Source organism: Corythoichthys intestinalis, chromosome 7 (genome assembly GCF_030265065.1).
Source record: "Corythoichthys intestinalis isolate RoL2023-P3 chromosome 7, ASM3026506v1, whole genome shotgun sequence".
In the NCBI taxonomy this organism is placed as follows: Eukaryota; Metazoa; Chordata; class Actinopteri; order Syngnathiformes; family Syngnathidae; genus Corythoichthys; species Corythoichthys intestinalis.
This window is the reverse complement of record NC_080401.1, coordinates 52,970,187-52,988,374: the sequence shown is the minus strand read 5'-3', so window position 1 is coordinate 52,988,374 and position 18,188 is coordinate 52,970,187. Positions and strand designations below refer to the sequence as shown.

Below are 18,188 nucleotides of genomic sequence, written 5' to 3'. Positions count from 1 at the left end.
CAATTTGACAATTTATTCAGATCGACAATGATCTGTGATCAAAGATTCGCTCGGAAGGATCAGATGAAGAGACACGTGTGTTTTTCTGTGAGAAACGGTGGCCAATGACTGTTTTGCCTGTCATCCATGCTGGCTTCATCAAATTTTGGATGTAGGTTAGGTTGGGGTTGGGGTTACGTTCGTATTCGTGGTACACTTCATTTTTGTGATTGCATTTGTGTTTGGACTTTGCCATTTTGTGTTTTTTGCAAGGCAAAACAGCAACAGACCCAGGCAAGGAGCCAGACTGGTTCCAGGGTCACCATCTCACAAGTCAACAAAAGATTCCCGAGAAAAAATGACAACGAGTAGTTCAACATTCAAGCTTTTTAAAGGCTCTCGCGGGGTGGACTGTGGGCAGGAAGAAGGGTGTGTTTGGGCGTTATTTAGGATTCTTGTCTGTTTGTGAATTGGCCAGGAGGACTCAGGAGTTACTGTTGTCAGGGCAATGAGGCTTGTGGATTTTGCTACCTTAGTGCCACGTGAGTGCTGAGTGTTCACTTCTCTGTCGCGGGTTCCTCCTCATCAGATTTTCTTTGTCAAGACAGGATGTCCCGCCATTTGTTCTGGACTGTCCAGAAGAACTGATTGCGGGAGTTGGTGGTGCAGACTCGGGCTTGTAGATGTCTTGCCTATCACCTGGTAGTCAGCGTCAATCATGCTTAGTCACGCGTTGGGCTTCCGTGGTGAGAAAGCGTCATGTATCTCTTATGCCCTATGTCAAATATATTTAACTTGTTTTCCTTAAGCTATGATTCATTTTATATTGGATACGTTAAAGTAATACAAACAGTCAAACAGTAAATACGAGAAAAGATACTATTCCTTCACGGCTAACATGTGGAACACAGTTTGGCGCTGCTAAGGTCATGTTAGAGTACCTCATTGGTCGCTATAAGTGCGTGCAAGAGCCACAAAAGATGAAAAATACCAAAATTTTTCAGGACTATCTCAGAGACATCTGAGATTCCCATTCGGACTCAACACTTAACACATTCAGTGATTACTTGATGTTTGTGTCAGCAGATGTTGAAGAGGCGTAGAATGAAATGGCTCATGTGACGATGTGATTCATTTATTCCTCTGATTTGCTTTGAGTAAAAAAATGAAAATCATCTAGGACAAAATATGAAGCCAACAAGGTTCTGCTAATAAGTGTTGACTGACCCGACTTTGCCAATTTGCCCTCTAATTATTTTCCTTCGCTTCCCGTTAGTCAAACAGTTCTTCATCTTACCTCAATCTATCAGCGTGTAGCTGATTCGGCTTCCCAAAGCCACCTCTGCTCCGCTAAGTCGCAACTTCAAACCTAAGAGACGGCTCTTAAATGTGAGTCATCGACTTGGCTGGCGTTAGCATATTAAGTGTTGGATCAAAGCCGAAATACTTTGATTATCAAAGACTCGCTCTGGCAAATCATTTTTCATGCCTCACATTTCAAACGGCAGCGGGGCCCGTTCGTTTTCTGTCAACTTCTGACAACTGCATGCGACGCACCTGATCGCCTCGCTATTTTCTTCCCTCAGGGGGTAGTTAGCAATGCTAGCTAATGCTTTATTTATAGCTGCGTCTTAACGCAACAACGCCTGCTGTGTTACTGTACCCTCACATCTTTGCAAGGTTTAAATTGGAAGATAACTGTAGTTTAGTTAAGCTTTGGAAGATAGTGGTGTCACAATACACCAATCTGGATCAATACTTCGATTGATGAGGTAATGATCCAATCAAACTGACGGAAACACAAAAGAAACGTTGATATCATTACAATAGAATAAAAAAATAAAAAATAAAAAACAGAACAGAAAAGAAAGTATTGTCATTGTACTAGTGCTGCAAAGATTCATCGATTAACCCGAGTATTCGATTAGAAAAAAATATTCGAATTAAATTTTGTTGCCTCGAGTATTCCTTTAATTAAAACGGTTTTGTAATGGTTTATTTTGAAAGTGTTTGCATTTAGTTTTATTAATTAGGGTGGACACATTGCCCTCTAGACTGCCTCTTTTCACATGGCTGAATCCAACTGCTCCCTGTTAAGACCAACGTAAGCAAAGTTTTTGTTTGAGCTAATGTTTTTAATGCATTCATAATTTAGTTTATAGGTATATTTAGCAGTTTTTTGTGGGAATATGTGTCTGAATCATTTAAGAGCATTGTAAAAAAAAAAAAAAAAAAAAAAAAAAACTTTAGCATTTTATAGCATTTAAGCTAGCAGACCTTTGTAAGTTAGCCAATTGCTCACATACATCCTCATTAAAAAAAAAAAATATATATATATATATATATATACCGTTTGAGGCTCAGCTCAGGTATTTTAATTTTTCATGTTCCTTATCCGATTACTCGATTATTCGAACTAACTAGTCTATCGATTAATCGACTACTAAAATATTCGATAGCTGCAGCCCTATTTTGAACGCTGCAAAAACTCAAAATCCTATCAGGACTTACAGTTTAGACTAACGTAAAACATAAGTATTACTTAAAAATAGCTTGACACAAATGGAAATTCTATTGAAACACATGGGAAAAACACCTAACTTTTAAGTGATGTGTGTTATCAAGCGTAATGACATTTTTAGGTAATTTTTGTATTTTTTTCTAAGATCTAGAAGTTTTTTAAGTAAAAGCAGTGAATTAGTCTATTTATTCTTGTCACATCTGAGATGCAATTGTTGGCTGTTTTCAACAATGTATATCGAAAATAAAGACATTGATTGACTGAAAATGGTTTAATATTAGAAGAAATGTCTTGTTTTCTCATGTATATTAATAATTGCTCTTTACTTAAAAAATGTTTTATCCGATTACTCGATTAATTGATAGAATTTTCAGTCGATTACTCGATTACTAAAATATTCGATAGCTGCAGCCCTACATTGTACAGAGTATAACGAGATTTGAAGCAACACGGTAACTTTTCAGCTTTGGTCGATTTTAGTGACGCTGGTGGACAAATGCGGCAGTGTTTTTTAAGCGCACACCCGCACTGTGTTGTAAAATCATCAAACAATCTCCCGTTCACCTGCAGATGGATTAAAACACATTTCTGTTTCCAGCTGCTGTGTAAAGGATGAATAGTAATAAGGTAATTAATCCAATTGTGGTTAAACAATAGCATATGACGGTTAGCAACATGTGGCTTAGTGTGGCTAAACCCCTCACCCCGCCCAAACCCATTAGCGCTGACGAGTCACGCCAGCAAGTGTAAACTGGGCCAATGTTTATTCTGTATATCCTGGTAGCCTCCCATTTTTTCCCCTCCTCAAACAAAACTTTTTGTCTCTTGTTGCTCTGCTATCCTTGCAGAATTCGCGCAAAAGCGTTTGCATTGACTTCAGTCTTTATAATGAATGAAACAAAGAGCTTTTTCAGTTGAAAAATTCTTGTAGATAAATGCGTACATCCTTGAATTTCTATAGATATGAACATAAAACAGTCTAAATTATTGATTAAAAGGAGAAAAAAACGGGCAGTTTCATTCATTTTACATAAATATTTTGAGCTAAAGTTACGCTAATTTTTACCATGCACTTTTCAAAGCGCATGCATGGGGCTATATTATATAATAATTACCTTGAATCCTCAGCCAAATCACTCTTGAGACACTCCTACCTGCTTGTATGTAGTAGAACTTTCGTCCTTTCCCCACCTAAATCCAGCGTTAGAACGCAGTCAGTGTTGTTTTTGGCAGCCATTTTGATTTTGGTCTTAGTTTTCGTCTTTTGGAGGATAATACTTGTCAGTCTTAGTCATAGTTTAGTCATTTCAAAATGTGTTTGTCTTCGTCTAGTTTTTGTTGACGAAAACTCAAGACTAATTTTGTCTAGTTTTAATCGACGTTAACTCAATATTTTTGCGTGTAAAATTTGAAAGTTTCACTCCAAAAATAAGTAAGAAAAGGTTTCCAATGAACATCGGCAGACGAGCAAATATTGTAGTATCTACAAATCTGTCACGTGATAATACACACCCAGCAGGAAAACGGTAGGCTATATTATTTTTAATTAGTTATACCCGGCTGGACGCCATGAACTGTATGTAAAAACAAGTAGGCCTGTCAAAATTTTTCGCATTAACGGGCGGTAATTATTTTTTAAATTAATCACGTTAAAATATTTGACGCAATTAACGCACATGCCCCGCTCAAACAGATTAAAATGACAGCACAGTGTCATGTCCACTTGTTACTTGTGTTTTTTGGTGTTTTGTCGCCCTCTGCTGGCGCTTGGGTGCGACTGATTTTATGGGTTTCAGCACCATGAGCATTGTGTAATTATTGACATCAACAATGGCGAGCAATTACCGGTAGTTTATTTTTTGATTGAAAATTGTACAAATTTTATTAAAACGAAAACATTAAGAGGGGTTTTAATTTAAAATTTCTATAACTTGTACTAACATTTATCTTTTAAGAACTACAAGTCTGTCTATCCATGGATCACTTTAACAGAATATTAATGATAATGCCATCGTGTGGATTGATTGTTATAATAAACAAATACAGTACTTATGTATAGTATGTTAAATGTATATATCCGTCTTGTCTTATCTTTCCATTCCAACAATAATTTACAGAAAAATATGGCATATTTTAGAGATGGTTTGAATTGCGATTAATTACGATTAATTAGTTTTTAAGCTGTGATTAACTCGATTAAAACTTTTATTCGTTTGACAGCCCTAAAACAAGTTGTACAACAGTTTTGGAGGACGCTCGCCGTTAGCAATAGCCAAATCTAACGTGAAAGTGAATGCTAAGCTAACGCTACAAGTTACATTTTGCACTCAGCACAGACCTTTAAAGGCTAAAACAACATTGCATATTCTCTCTTGCTGAGATAAGAAGACAAATAATACTGTATGTGTCTCAAAACAAGCAATGGGGAGACTGGAGGGGACACTAGACTAGTGGGTGAGTTGGGGGGTCGCAGCACATCACATGAGTGACACAACCAGGCAGGCTAAATACTAGGAGTGTAACGGTACACAAAAATCTCGGTTCGGTACGTACCTCGGTTTTGAGGTCACGGTTCGGTTCATTTTCGGTACAGTAAGAAAACAACATGCAAAATATAAATGTTCTAGTTGTTTATTACACACTTTTGTGCTTTCAACAATAGGAACATTAGCATACACAAAGCTAGAATTCTGCTCAAAAATAGAAAATACAATATTCTGAAATGTAGATATTTTGAAAAACAAAATAAAATAATTTTGGCTAAGACTTTTTCTTTAAAATATCTGATGTGCAAAATTGAACAGTTGCAACACTGAAGTGAAGAGTTGTTCCATCTATATTCTTTTTTAAATTGAATTCCCCACCCAGAGGGCCAACCATCTTCCATGTTAACATTTAACCGTTACCCACGCTGCTCACTGCACTTCTGAGTGGTGCGACGGCCCTGGCCGTTTAATTGTTATCTTTTTTGAGACTGTCAGTCATCTGATCGCCGCGTCCGCCAGCTGGCTGCCCCCCTTTCCAACGTGGCGTACTCCGATTGACGCCGGACGGGCAGACGACGTCACCACCGCTGACGGGCCATCCGAACTAGCCGCTGTCTGACATATATCTATAATGCAGCGCTTTGTTTACATTTGCGGCAATAACGACACTTGCTTTACGGCAGCTAATCCGAAACACGGTAGTACTATTAGGCCGTTGTTTGAGCTTGCATACCCGCGTGTGCGTTGTATTGTGCCTGAGTCTTGTTAACCAAATAAAGGCAGCGTTAACAAAAGTCATCTGACCGCTCGTCATTTTACAGTCAACAACCTGAGAGTTCGCAACTTTGCCGCGTACCTCCTCGCCAGCTCTTTGCTCGCCATTCATTCACCTGTGCATTTGATCGCTATTTTGTTACACTCCCACTTTTTCGGTGAGGTATTTTGTGTTCATTCGTTATTGGATCATTTTTGTTAACCACTGTAAATAAGAGCACCGCAGCAGTAGAGCTAAACTGCCGTTTTCGTTCAACCCGTTTTGTTTAGTGTAGAAGCCAGGGTAGTGGCTGTATTGTTTTTTCATTTTTACGATCAGGGTTTACTTAGCGGGTGGGGTTCAAGTGTAGTTTCATTTTGTTTGTTATTTTGGCCTGGGCTTATGCTGAAGCCAGCTTCTTCCGCATTTTGTATATTTTGTTCATTGCGAGTTCGACTTGTGTGAATAAATTTGTGTCCACTTGCAACTTGTGTGCGTTGCTCGTTTTATGTTTCGCCCTTAGCAGCCATCCGTGGGACGTAACAGTGGGATTATGGGAAGCATGAGTGGGCATTCCGTGCTTGCGTTAAATGTGTCAAATATTTTAACGTGATTAATACAAAAAAATTAATTACCGCCCGTTAACGCGCTAAATTTGACAGCACTTTACAGTCTGTCAGAAACTCGTTCGGTACGTCAACGTACCGAACCAAGGACCCCGAACCGAAACGGTTCAATACATACATGTACCGTTACACCCTTACTAAATACACATAAAATGTCACACGTTGTTAACATGCGACGAAAACTATGGTGTATTTTCGTCTTGTTCTCGTCTTCTCGGACGAAAAGTGGCATTTGTGTTGTTAAGTTTTAGTCTGCCAAGATACAATTTTAGCCCATTATCGTCTCGCCATCGCCATGAAAAAAATTGTTCGTCGACAAAATATTTTCGTTATAGTCATCGTTTACAAAAACAACACTGAACGCAGCATGTGTTTGAGTTTATCATAGTAAAGCCAAATGCTCTGCCTGGGTCGGCCCCCAACGGAAAGGCGTAGCGCAACGTTTGTATGAGCTGTCTTGTCAACTGATGGTGAAGTCTATGATTCTCCAAATTTTCCCTCTCTTTTTTAGGTGCAGGTGAAAATCTACTTGTAGCTTTTAAAAAACAAAACAAAAACAAACAATAACTTTAAATAAATGAACTTTATTTGCTCTCTGTTATCTCCCCTATTGGAAACCAAAGCTTTATTTGCAGCTACCTCTGTGTTTGCAAGTGTTTTATTCATGCGCAATTGTGCGACCCTTATGTTGTTGTTACTGCGCCTAATTGCCGCTAGTGAATCATTAGCGCCCACTGAGGCTAACACCCTCTAATTGTCATTCTCCTGTGAGTTGTTTTTCATAATGCTGCATTCATGTTACTACTGATTGCCTGAATGTGTACGTGTGTGTGTTTATGTACCAGGGGGACACTCTGGAAATGACCGGTGACCCCGTCAGCGGAATGGCCAGATGCCCTTACGATCCCAAACACGCCAACGTCGCTCTGTTCGCAGGTAAAAAAGAAAAATTTGCGTCCCCTGTCGATCAAGCTGACAAATGTTCCATTTTTGTGCCATCGTGTCTTTAATGACTTGAGTGCATATCATTAGGAAGCGTCATTGTTTGTCACTGCTGGATAATGGGGTTTTTAATATGCTCAGCTAAGCAGCTGCGGCTTCCTACAGTTTGCTTATGCACCGTGTTTGTTGACTTTTCTTGATTGAACACTTGACTCAGTATAAAAGTCGCGCTAACCTTGCATTATATAATATTAGCTCGGTTTAACTTTGTCTATTCTGTTTGTTTTGTTATTAAAACACACTTATTAGGTTTACATGGTTGGATTTAGTCGATTTTGTCTGGTTATACTTGAGCGAGCAATTTTTGATCGCGACCTTTAGCTCATTGACTACCAATGACGGCGATAGGCGTCTAATTTATTTATACTGGGAGAGGACTGGCTGGGAATGCTTATCTTTCAGCGCCGTTGAGGTCGCAAGACATCCAATACATTTTGACTGGGAGGAGCTAATGAACTTTTGTTCAAATATAAGTAAAATAAAACTAATTTAAAAAAAATAAAAATTAAACTAATGATCATTTTCTGCCTGCTACTTTAATTCCAAATGGATCGGACGTTTATTGCCATCAATGTTAATCAAAGAGTTAATAGTTTCCAGAAAATTACAGGCAACACTTTATAATAACTATCAATTATAACTAGTTAATATATCATTAGTAAACCCCTAATGAATGATTAAATGTTGATTTTTTTTTTAAGAGTTTGATAACATTTTGTTAATAATTTATAACGATAACCTTATAGATATTTTAATATATCATAAATAAACTGATGGTTGATGAGTAATAAATGACTCGTAAGCTGTATATCAATGATTTATACCTACACCTTATAAATTAGTAATATGCCATAAACAAGCTATTCGTAACTTACTAACTAATGACTTATTAGCCAATTATTTGTCAGTTCTGGGTTACCCACCTTTAAAGCTATGGCAGCGAGTCAATATTTCGGCAAGTCGCCTAGGATCGGTATTTAATATATCATAAATAAACTGATGGTTGATGAGTAATAAATAACTCGTAAGCTGTATATCAGTGATTTATACCTACACCTTATGAATTAGTAATATATCATAGAGCTGGGCGGTAAACCGAAAATTTACCATCACCGAAATTCTTCACGATGACCGACGTAATTTTGACCATGTCGGTAAATTTGGTAAATTAATAAAACAAGAAAATAGGCTTTTCATCCCGCTTTGACTCTGTGTTGTTCGTCTATGTTCATTCCCTTTTAAGAAACCAGTCAATGTACTTACGTAGGGAGTCACGTGATCATCAGGAAGCCAATCAAACAGAAGCCCGGTAAGCTAACGCTACAAGCAAAACGTGATGGAGTGTGGCTTAAGGGAGGTTCGCCAAACTTTCACCCGACATTTAGTAGACTCTTGGTGGCATCCTGACGGGCTTTCACCCGCTGTCCTCCCTTGTTCTCACGATTTCCGGAGATGGTGCTTTCAGTGCTTTCTACTGGTAGCCAGGCCACAGTCTAACGTTAGCGGCTAACGCTAGCGGCCGCTAGCGGCTAACGCTACAAATGAACGTGATGGAGTCGGATAGCGGCTCTAACCTTGTCGAAATGGCTGAACTTATGAGTGGATTGGGCACGGACTGCATCTAGGAATTACTATGTCGCGTTATTTTGTATCTGACTGTGTGTGATTTCTGATAGCTTTTTTGATGGTAAAGCATTCAGCATAAAGCACAATCCAACGGTGAAACTTATAATATGGCCGAGAAATGGCCCCAGCTATTTTTCTGTATGTGCTTAATTCTGTGTCATTATTGCTATCATAAAATCTTAAGTGTTTCATTTGCAGAAGATCAATATAGCTTTAATGTATGTCTGTTTGGGGGTTCATGTATGCGTGCATATATTAAAAAATGCACTGGGGGGAACCTGAAACCATAAAGTAAACACTTGTATTGAATAATTATGTCACAGCAGCCATTAACAATAAATTGTCTTTTTGAAGTGTACTGTTCAAGCTGCAAGTCATTTGTGTTACAATGACATGTTTGCACAGGCATATTGATTTTGACAATGTACATTGTTCAAGCCATACACGCTGTTATAAATGCTCATACTTGAATTCTTATTGTTTACAATACATTTTAATAAACTTAATGTTTAGACCTCAATGTACAATTGTTAAATATATCAAATTGAATGCTGGTAACTAAATCAAGAAACTGTTCATCTGTATTTCATGCATTGATTCAGATTTTCAAATTATATAACAGTCCGCTTGGGCGACTTTATCGTCATTTATCGTTATCGAGGTAAATCTGCTCAATTTATCGCGATACGTGTTTAAGGCCATATCGCCCACCCCTAATATATCATGAACAAGCTATTCGTAACTTCCTAACTAATGACTTATTAGCCAATTATTTGTCAGTTCTGGATTACCCACCTTTAAAGCTATGGCAGCAAGTCAATATCTCGGCAAGTTACCTAGGATCGATATTTAATATATGATAAATAAACTGATGGTTGATGAGTAATAAATGACTCGTGAGTTGTATATCAGTGATTTATATCTACACCTTATAAATTAGTAATATGCCATAAACAAGCTATTCGTAACTTACTAACTAATGACTTATTAGCCAATTATTTGTCAGTTCTGGATGACCCACCTTTAAAGCTATGGCAGCAAGTCAATATCTCGGCAAGTTACCTAGGATCGATATATAATAAATAAACTGATGGTTGATGAGCAATAAATGACTCGTGAGATGTATATCAATGATTTATACCTAAACCTTCATAAATTAGTAATATGCTATAAAAGATATATTAGTAACTTCCTAATTAATGACTTATTAGCCAATTATTTGTCAGTTCTGGGTTACTCACCTTTAAAGCTATGGCAGCAAGTCAATATCTCAGCAAGTCGCCTAGGATCAGTATTTATCATAAATAAACTGATGGTTGATGAGTAATAAATGACTCGTAAGCTGTATATCAATAATTTATACCTACACCTTATAAATTAGTATTGTGCCATAAACAAGCTATTTGTAACTTCCTAACTAATGACTTATTGGCCAATTATTTGTCAGTTCTGGGTTACCCACCTTTAAAGCTATGAAAGCAAGTCAATATCTCGGCAAGTTGCCTAGGATCAGTATTTAATATATCATGAGTAATAAATGACTCGTAAGCTGTATATCAATGATTTATATCTACGCCTTATAAATTAGTAATATGCCATAAACAAGCTATTCGTAACTTCCTAACTAATTACTTATTAGCCAATTATTTGTCAGTTCTGGGTTACCCACCTGTAAAGCTATGGCAGCAAGTCAATATCTCGGCAAGTCGCCTAGGATCGGTATTTAAACTATAATAAATAAACTGATGGTTGATGAGTAAGAAATGACTGGTAAGCTGTATATCAAAGATTTATACCTGCACCTTATGAATTAGTAATATATCATAAACGAGCTATTAGTAACTTCCAAACTAATGACTTATTAGCCAATTATTTGTCAGTTCTGGATTACCCACCTTTAAAGCTCTGGCAGTAAGTCAATATCTCGGCAAGTCGCCTAGGATTTAATATATCATAAATAAACTGATGGTTGATGAGTAAGAAATGACTGGTAAGCTGTATATCAATGATTTATACCTACACCTTATGAATTAGTAATATATCATAAACAAGCTATTAGTAACTTCCAAACTAATGACTTATTAGCCAATTATTTGTCAGTTCTGGGTTACCCACCTTTAAAACTATGGCAGCAAGTCAATATCTCAGCAAGTCGCCTAGGATCGGTATTTAATCTATAATAAATGACTCGTAAGCTGTATATCAATGATTTATACCTACACCTTGTGAATTAGTAATATGCCATAAACACGCTGTTAGTAACTTCCTAACTAATGACTTATTAGCCAATTATTTGTCAGTTCTGGGTTACCCACCTTTAAAGCTATGGCAAAAAGTCAATATCAAGCAAGTCTCCTAGGATCGGTTTAAAGACACAGCTGATGAGCTGGAATTGGATGCAGGTATGACGTTGGGAATTCATTCCACATCTCTGTAACAAAACAATCTGACCAGCAGCAGAATGTGACAAAATCATGCCCGTCGTCATACTAGCTTCACTTGCCAGCTATCACAGCTATTCTCCTACTCCAGCCCAACCGCGTCATCAACCCCAGCGTGCATTGCGCACGTAAACATGGCGCCCTCCGTAGGTCAAAACACTCACTACTATATATGTTACACTGCTGTCCAAAAGTATCGGCACCCCTGCAATTCTGTCAGGTAATGCTCAATTTCTCCTAGATAATGATTGGAATTACAAATGCTTTGGTAGTAATATCTTCATTTATTTTGCTTGTAATGAAAAAACACAGAATGAAAAACAAAATAATAATCGTTGTCATTTTACACAAAACTCCAAAAATGGGCTGGACAAAAGTATTGACACCCTCAGCCTAATACTGGGTAGCACAACCTTTAGACAAAATAACTGCGAACAACCGCTTCCTGTAGCCATCAGTGAGTTTCTTGCAATTCTCTGCTGGAATTTTAGACCATTCTTCTTTGGCCAACTGCTCCTGGTCTCTGAGATTTGAAGGGTGCAGTCTCCATTTTCGGAACTCTTCACAGGTGTCTATGGGATTCAGGTCTGGACTCATTGCTGGCCACTTTAGAAGTCTCCAGTGCTTTCTCCCAAACCATTTTGCAGTGCTTTTTGAGGTGTGTTTTGGGTCATCGTCCTGCTGGAAGAGCCATGACCTTTGAGGGAGACCCAGCTTTCTCACACTGGGCCCTCCATTATGCTGCAAAGTTTGTTGGTAGTCTTCAGACTTCATGATGCCATGCACACGGTCAAGCAGTCCAGTACCAGAGGCAGCAAAGCAACCCCAAAACATCAGGGAAGCTCCGCCATGTTTGTTCTTTTCTTTGAAGGCCTCGTTTTTTTTCCCTCTGTCAACTCTGTTTATACCTTTTCCCAAAAAGCTCTACTTTTGTCTCACCTGACCAAAGAACATTCTTCCAAAACGTTTTTGGATTTCTCAGGTAAGTTTTAGCAAGCTCCAGCCTGGCTTTTTTATGTCTCTGGATCAGAAGTGGGGTCTTCCTGGCTATCCTGCCATAGAGTCACTTTTCATTCAGACGCCGACGCATAGTACAGGTTAACACTGTTGTACCCTCGTACTGCAGGACAGCTGGAACTTGTTTAGACGTTATTCGATGTTCTTTATCCACCATCCGCACAATCTTTCGTTGAAATATCTTGTCCATTTTTCTTTTCCATCCACATCTAGGGAGGTTAGCCACAGTGCCATGGGCTTTACACTAATTGATGACACTGCGCACATTCAGGTGTTTGGAGATAATAAATTTTGCCTTACCTTGCCTTGATGACACTGCGCACAGTAGACACAGGAACATTCAGGTCTTTGGAGATTTACTTGTAGCCTTGGGATTGCCCATGCTTTCTCACAATTTTGCTTCTCAAGTCCTCAGACAGTTCTTTGGTCTTCTTTCTTTTCTCCATGATCAATGTGGTACACACAAAGACACAGGACAGAGGTTGAGTCAACTTTAATCCATTTTAACTGGCTGCAAGTGAGATTTAGTTATTGCCCCCACCTGTTATTTGTAAGTAAAAGGTGCTGTTAATTACACAAATTAGAGAAGAATCACATGATTTTTCAAAGGTTGCCAATTAGGGCTGCAGCTATCGAATATTTTAGTAATCGAGTAATCGAATAAAACATTTTTTTTTTAAGGTAAAGAGCAATTATAAATATACATGAGGAAAAAAAGACATTTAATCCAATATTTAACCATTTTCAGTCAATCAATGTCTTCATTTTCGATGTACATTGTTGAAAACAGGCAACAATTGCATCTCAGATGTGACTAGAAAAAAAAATTCACTGCTTTCACTCCAAAAAACTTCTAGATCTTATAAAATAACAACAACATATTTCTTACCTAAAAATGTAATCACGCTTGATAACACACATCACTTGAAAGCTATGTGTTTTTCCCACGTGTTTCAATATAATTTCCATTTGTGTCAAGCTATTTTTAAGTTCTAGTTAAGTTTTAAGTTAGTCTAAACTGTAAGTACTGATAGGATTTTGAGTTTTTGCAGTGTTCAAAATAAATGTATGATACCTGCTGTATTGGAGCACATTAGGGACCAGTGTTACTTTACTTGGTGTTTTATTCAGCAATGACTGCTGAGCCAAAACTGACAGTTAGCTTTATTATGTTTTAATTTTACACCCTCATCCCTCTACAGTGCTGTGTTTTTACAGATTGTATAAAACCTGTATGTAAGACACGTTAGCCACGCATCGACAGTGGTCATAATCAATAGAAACCTAGCCCTCCGAAGAGCTAACGTTACATGACCGAGTGACAGTAACGTTGTGTTTATTAGCGATGAGAAGTCTACTGCTTAAAGATGGCAGCTGTTTACCAACGCTGCCCAGACGCGGCCGAGTCTGTCATTTCGCATCTAGTCCTAAATGCATGCAATATCTATAAGACTCATCGGACACTACCTGCTACCAAACTAGCATCATGCGGGTGTAGTTTTTAGCAACGTCGGCGTAGTTTGTAGCGGCTGTCGGCTGCAGTAAGTTTTTTTTTTTTTTTTGCTTCTTCCTCTACGCACGTGACGTCAGCGCGTTGTCCCGCATTAAAAGTAGTCCGGGCAAAACGTGATGCTTAGAGCTGGCAAAATTAAATGATTCCTCGAGGTGAATAAAATTACTCGTATCAGTTTTTAAACTCGAGTTACTCGAGTTGCTCGAGTATTCGTTTCAGCTCTAGTGCCAATACTTTTGTCCGGCCCATTTTTGGAGTTTTGTCTGAAAAGATAATGATTTAATATTTTTTCCTCATTGTCTTTTGTGTTTTGTCATTGTAAGCAAAATAAATTAAGATATTAGTACGAAACCATTTGTAATCACAATCATTTTCTGGAAGAATTTGAGCATTATCTGACAGAATTGCAGGGGTGCCAATACTTTTGGCGAGCAGTGTAAATATTATAGATTTTTAAATCAATTGCATGTGTTTTTAATAACATATTTTAGTAAAAGGGAACAATTGTGGCTTATTACAGCCTATAAGTCTTTAAGACTGAGGTTCCTTTTCACAGTTTAGTAATGATATATTAACTCGTTATAATAGATAGTTATTATAAAGTGTTTGTGTTTGTACATCACAGAGGGAAACCTGTTTACGGCCACCGTGACGGACTTCCTCGCCATCGACGCGGTCATCTACCGCAGCCTCGGGGACAGTCCGGCTCTTCGTACCATCAAACACGACTCCAAGTGGTTCCGAGGTACCCAAAGATGTCTGTGTTTATGTGTTCGAGTGTGTAATTTTGTGGAGAATCATGATCCTTGTAGACATAAGCGCCCCCGGGCTTGACAACTTTATGTTGAGTTAGCAGCTGCTCCGACCTGCCTCTCGCACATCACTATTTCACTGGGATAAAGCAGTAAAAGGAGGCGCTATCAGGCCCCGAGCAGGTAGACATTGCCAGTATAAATCCAGTCAAACGTCAAGGGGCGGTTACACGCTTTTGCTCTGGCGTGAAATCCGCACGGACTGCTGAATGGCGTATTCAGGGACGGAAAGGCGCTTTATTTCAGTCATACACGCAAGTGGCAAAAGTACTTCAACTCTCTTCAACTATTAGTCATCCGGAATCCAACTGTGTCCATATGTTCATCTAGTGGCTTTCCTCAATGGGTCGATGACATAGTCTTTGTCTGTGAATTTCAGGCTTCCAGGGGACTGTAATAATGATGATTTTTGTGTGCACTTTTCACCCCAATGCAGAGCCTTTCTTTGTCAGCGCTGTGGAGTGGGGACCTCATATCTACTTCTTCTTCAGAGAGATAGCCATGGAGTTTAATTACCTGGAAAAGGTAATGAAAATGCAGCGTTGTCTTTTGGACCATAATACTTGTTAGTCTTAGTGATACTTTAGTCATTTCAAAATGTGTTTGTCTTCATCTAGTTTTAGTTGACTATTAACCAAAATGTTTTCTTATGTAAAATTCGGAAGTTTTACCCCAAAAAATAAGTAAGTTTTCCAACTATTTCGAATGAATATTGGCAGACGAGCACATATTGTAGCGTCTACAAGGGCAAAGCCAACTTGGTGGTATTAAAAACTCAGCAGGAAAGCAGCACTGTATGCAAAACTAGTTGTCCATGAGTTTAGGAGGACGCCAAATGCTAACGCGAATGCTATGCTAACGTTACAAGTTACATTACAGTAGGTAAATTTTCAGTTTTGGTCAAATTTAGCGATGCCGGTGGACAAAAGTGGATCTGTTTTGCCTTAAGGAAGACTGCGTTTCTCATGAGGACCAGCGCACACCCGCACAGTGTCGTAAAATCATCAATCAATCAAAAATCAATCACCTGGTCGCCTGCAGACGGATCAAACATTTTTGTTTCCAGCTGCTGTGTGAAAGATGAGTAGTAATAAGTAGGGCAGTCAAAATTATCGCGTTAACGGGCGGTAATTAATTTTTTAAATTAATCACGTTAAAATATTTGACGCAATTAACGCACATGCCCCGCTCAAACAGATTAAAATGACAGCACAGTGCAATGCCAACTTGTTACTTGTGTTTTTGGGAGTTTTGTCGCCCTCTGCTGACGCTTGGGTGCGACTGATTTTATGGGCTTAAGCACCCATGAGCATTGTGTAATTATTGACATCAACAATGGCGGGCTACTAGTTTATTTTTTGATTGAAAATTTTACAAATTTTATTAAAACGAAAACATTAAGAGGGTTTTTAATATAAAATTTCTATAACTTGTACTAACATTTATCTTTTAAGAACTAAAAGTCTTTCTATCCATGGATCGCTTTAACAGAATGTCAATGCCATCTTGTTGATTTATTGTTATAATAAACAAATACAGTACTTATGTACCGTATGTTGAATGTATATATCCATCTTGTGTCTTATCTTTCCATTCCAACAATAATTTACAGAAAAACATGGCATATTTTATAGATGGTTTGAATTGCGATTAATTACGATTAATTAATTTTTAAGCTGTAATTAACTCGATTAAAAATCTTGATCGTTTGACAGCCCAAGTAATAAGGTAATGAATCCAGGTGTGGCTAAACAATAGCATATGACTGTTTGCAACCGTGTGGTAGTGGTAGTGTGGAGTATGGCTAACCACCCCAGAGGGGAGAGGGGGCATCACGCCAGCAAGTGAAAGCCAGGCCAATGTTTATTCTGTAAATCCTGGTAGCCTCCCTTTTTTTCCCCTCCTCAGACAAAACTTTTTGTCTCTTTGTTGTTCTGCCATCTTTGAGAATTCAATCAAATGTCGGGGTTGAAAACACACACACACACACACACACAAAACTGCAAACGTTGGACAAAAAAAAAAGACAGGCACTGTGTGTGTGTGTGTGTGTGTATATATATATATATATATATATATATATATATATATATATACAGTGGGGAGAACAAGTATTTGATACACTGCCGATTTTGCTGGTTTTCCCACTTGCAAAGCATGTAGAGGTCTGTAATTTGTATCATAAATTCTCTTCAACTGTGAGGGACAGAATCTAATACAAAAATCCAGAAAATCACGTTGTATGATTTTTAAATAATAAATTTGCATTTAATTGCATGAAATAAGTGTTTGATACATCACAAAAATCGAACTTAATATTTGGTACAGAAACCTTTGTTCGCTATTACAGATACCAAACATTTCCTGTAGTCCTTGACAAAGTTTGCACACACTGCAGCAGGGATTTTGGCCCACTCCTCCATGCAGATCTTCTCCAGAGCCTTCAGGTTTCGGGGCTGCTGCCGAATTTCTATCGGGTTCAGATCTGGTGACTGGCTAGGCCACTCCAGGACCTTAAGATGCTTCTTACGGAGCCACTCTTTAGTTGCCTTGGCTGTGTGCTTTGGGTCGTTGTCATGCTGGAAGACCCAGCCACGACCCATCTTCAGGGCTCTCACTGAAGGAAGGAGGTTGTCAGCCAAGATCTGGCGATACATAGCCCCATCCATCCTCCCCTCAATACGGTGCAGTCATCCTGTACCCTTGGCAGAGAAGCAGCCCCAAAAAATGATGTTTCCTCCTCCATGTTTCACAGTTGGGATGGTGTTCTTGGGGTTGTACTCATCCTTCTTTTTCCTCCAAACACGACGAGCCGAGTTTAGACCAAAAAGTTCAATTTTGGTCTCATCCGACCACATGACCTTCTCCCATTGCTCCTCTCGATCATCCAGATGGTCAGTGGAAAACTTCAGACGTGTCTGGACATGCACTGGCTTCAGCAGCGGGACCTTGCGTGCGCTGTAGGATTTTAATCCATGATGGCGTAATGTGTTTCCGATGGTTTTCTTCGAGACTGTGGTTCCAGCTCTCTTCAAGTCATTGACCAGGTCCTGCCGTGTAGTTCTAGGCTGATCCCTCACCTTCCTCATGATCAGTGATGCCCCACGAGGTGAGATCTTGCATGGAGCCCCAGAACGAGGCAGATTGACCGTCTATTTGAACTTCTTCCATTTTCTAATAATTGCTCGAACAGTTGTTACCTTCTCACCAAGCTGCTTGCTTATTTTCCTGTAGCCCATCCCAGCCTTGTGCAGGTCTATTATTTTATCCCTTATGTCCTTACGCAGCTCTTTGGTCTTGGCCATTGTGGAGAGGTTGGAGTTTGTTTGTTTGAGCAAGTGAACAGGTGTCATTTATACAGGTAACAAGTTCAAACAGGTGCAGTTACTTCCGGTAATGAGTGGAGAACAG

The 18,188-nt window shown here is 38.7% G+C and overlaps 1 protein-coding gene across 3 annotated transcripts in view; it reads left to right on the top strand.

Annotated features, from left to right (window-relative positions):
• sema6bb (sema domain, transmembrane domain (TM), and cytoplasmic domain, (semaphorin) 6Bb) overlaps positions 1 to 18,188 on the top strand; it is a 541,651-nt gene that overhangs the window by 349,120 nt on the left and 174,343 nt on the right. For all 3 annotated transcript variants that reach the window (XM_057840421.1, XM_057840419.1, XM_057840420.1), the window contains exons 9-11: positions 7,212 to 7,302; positions 14,591 to 14,710; positions 15,214 to 15,302. In XM_057840421.1, coding sequence (XP_057696404.1) covers positions 7,212 to 7,302; positions 14,591 to 14,710; positions 15,214 to 15,302 — 300 coding nt within the window. The remainder of the gene's footprint in view (positions 1 to 7,211; positions 7,303 to 14,590; positions 14,711 to 15,213; positions 15,303 to 18,188) is intronic.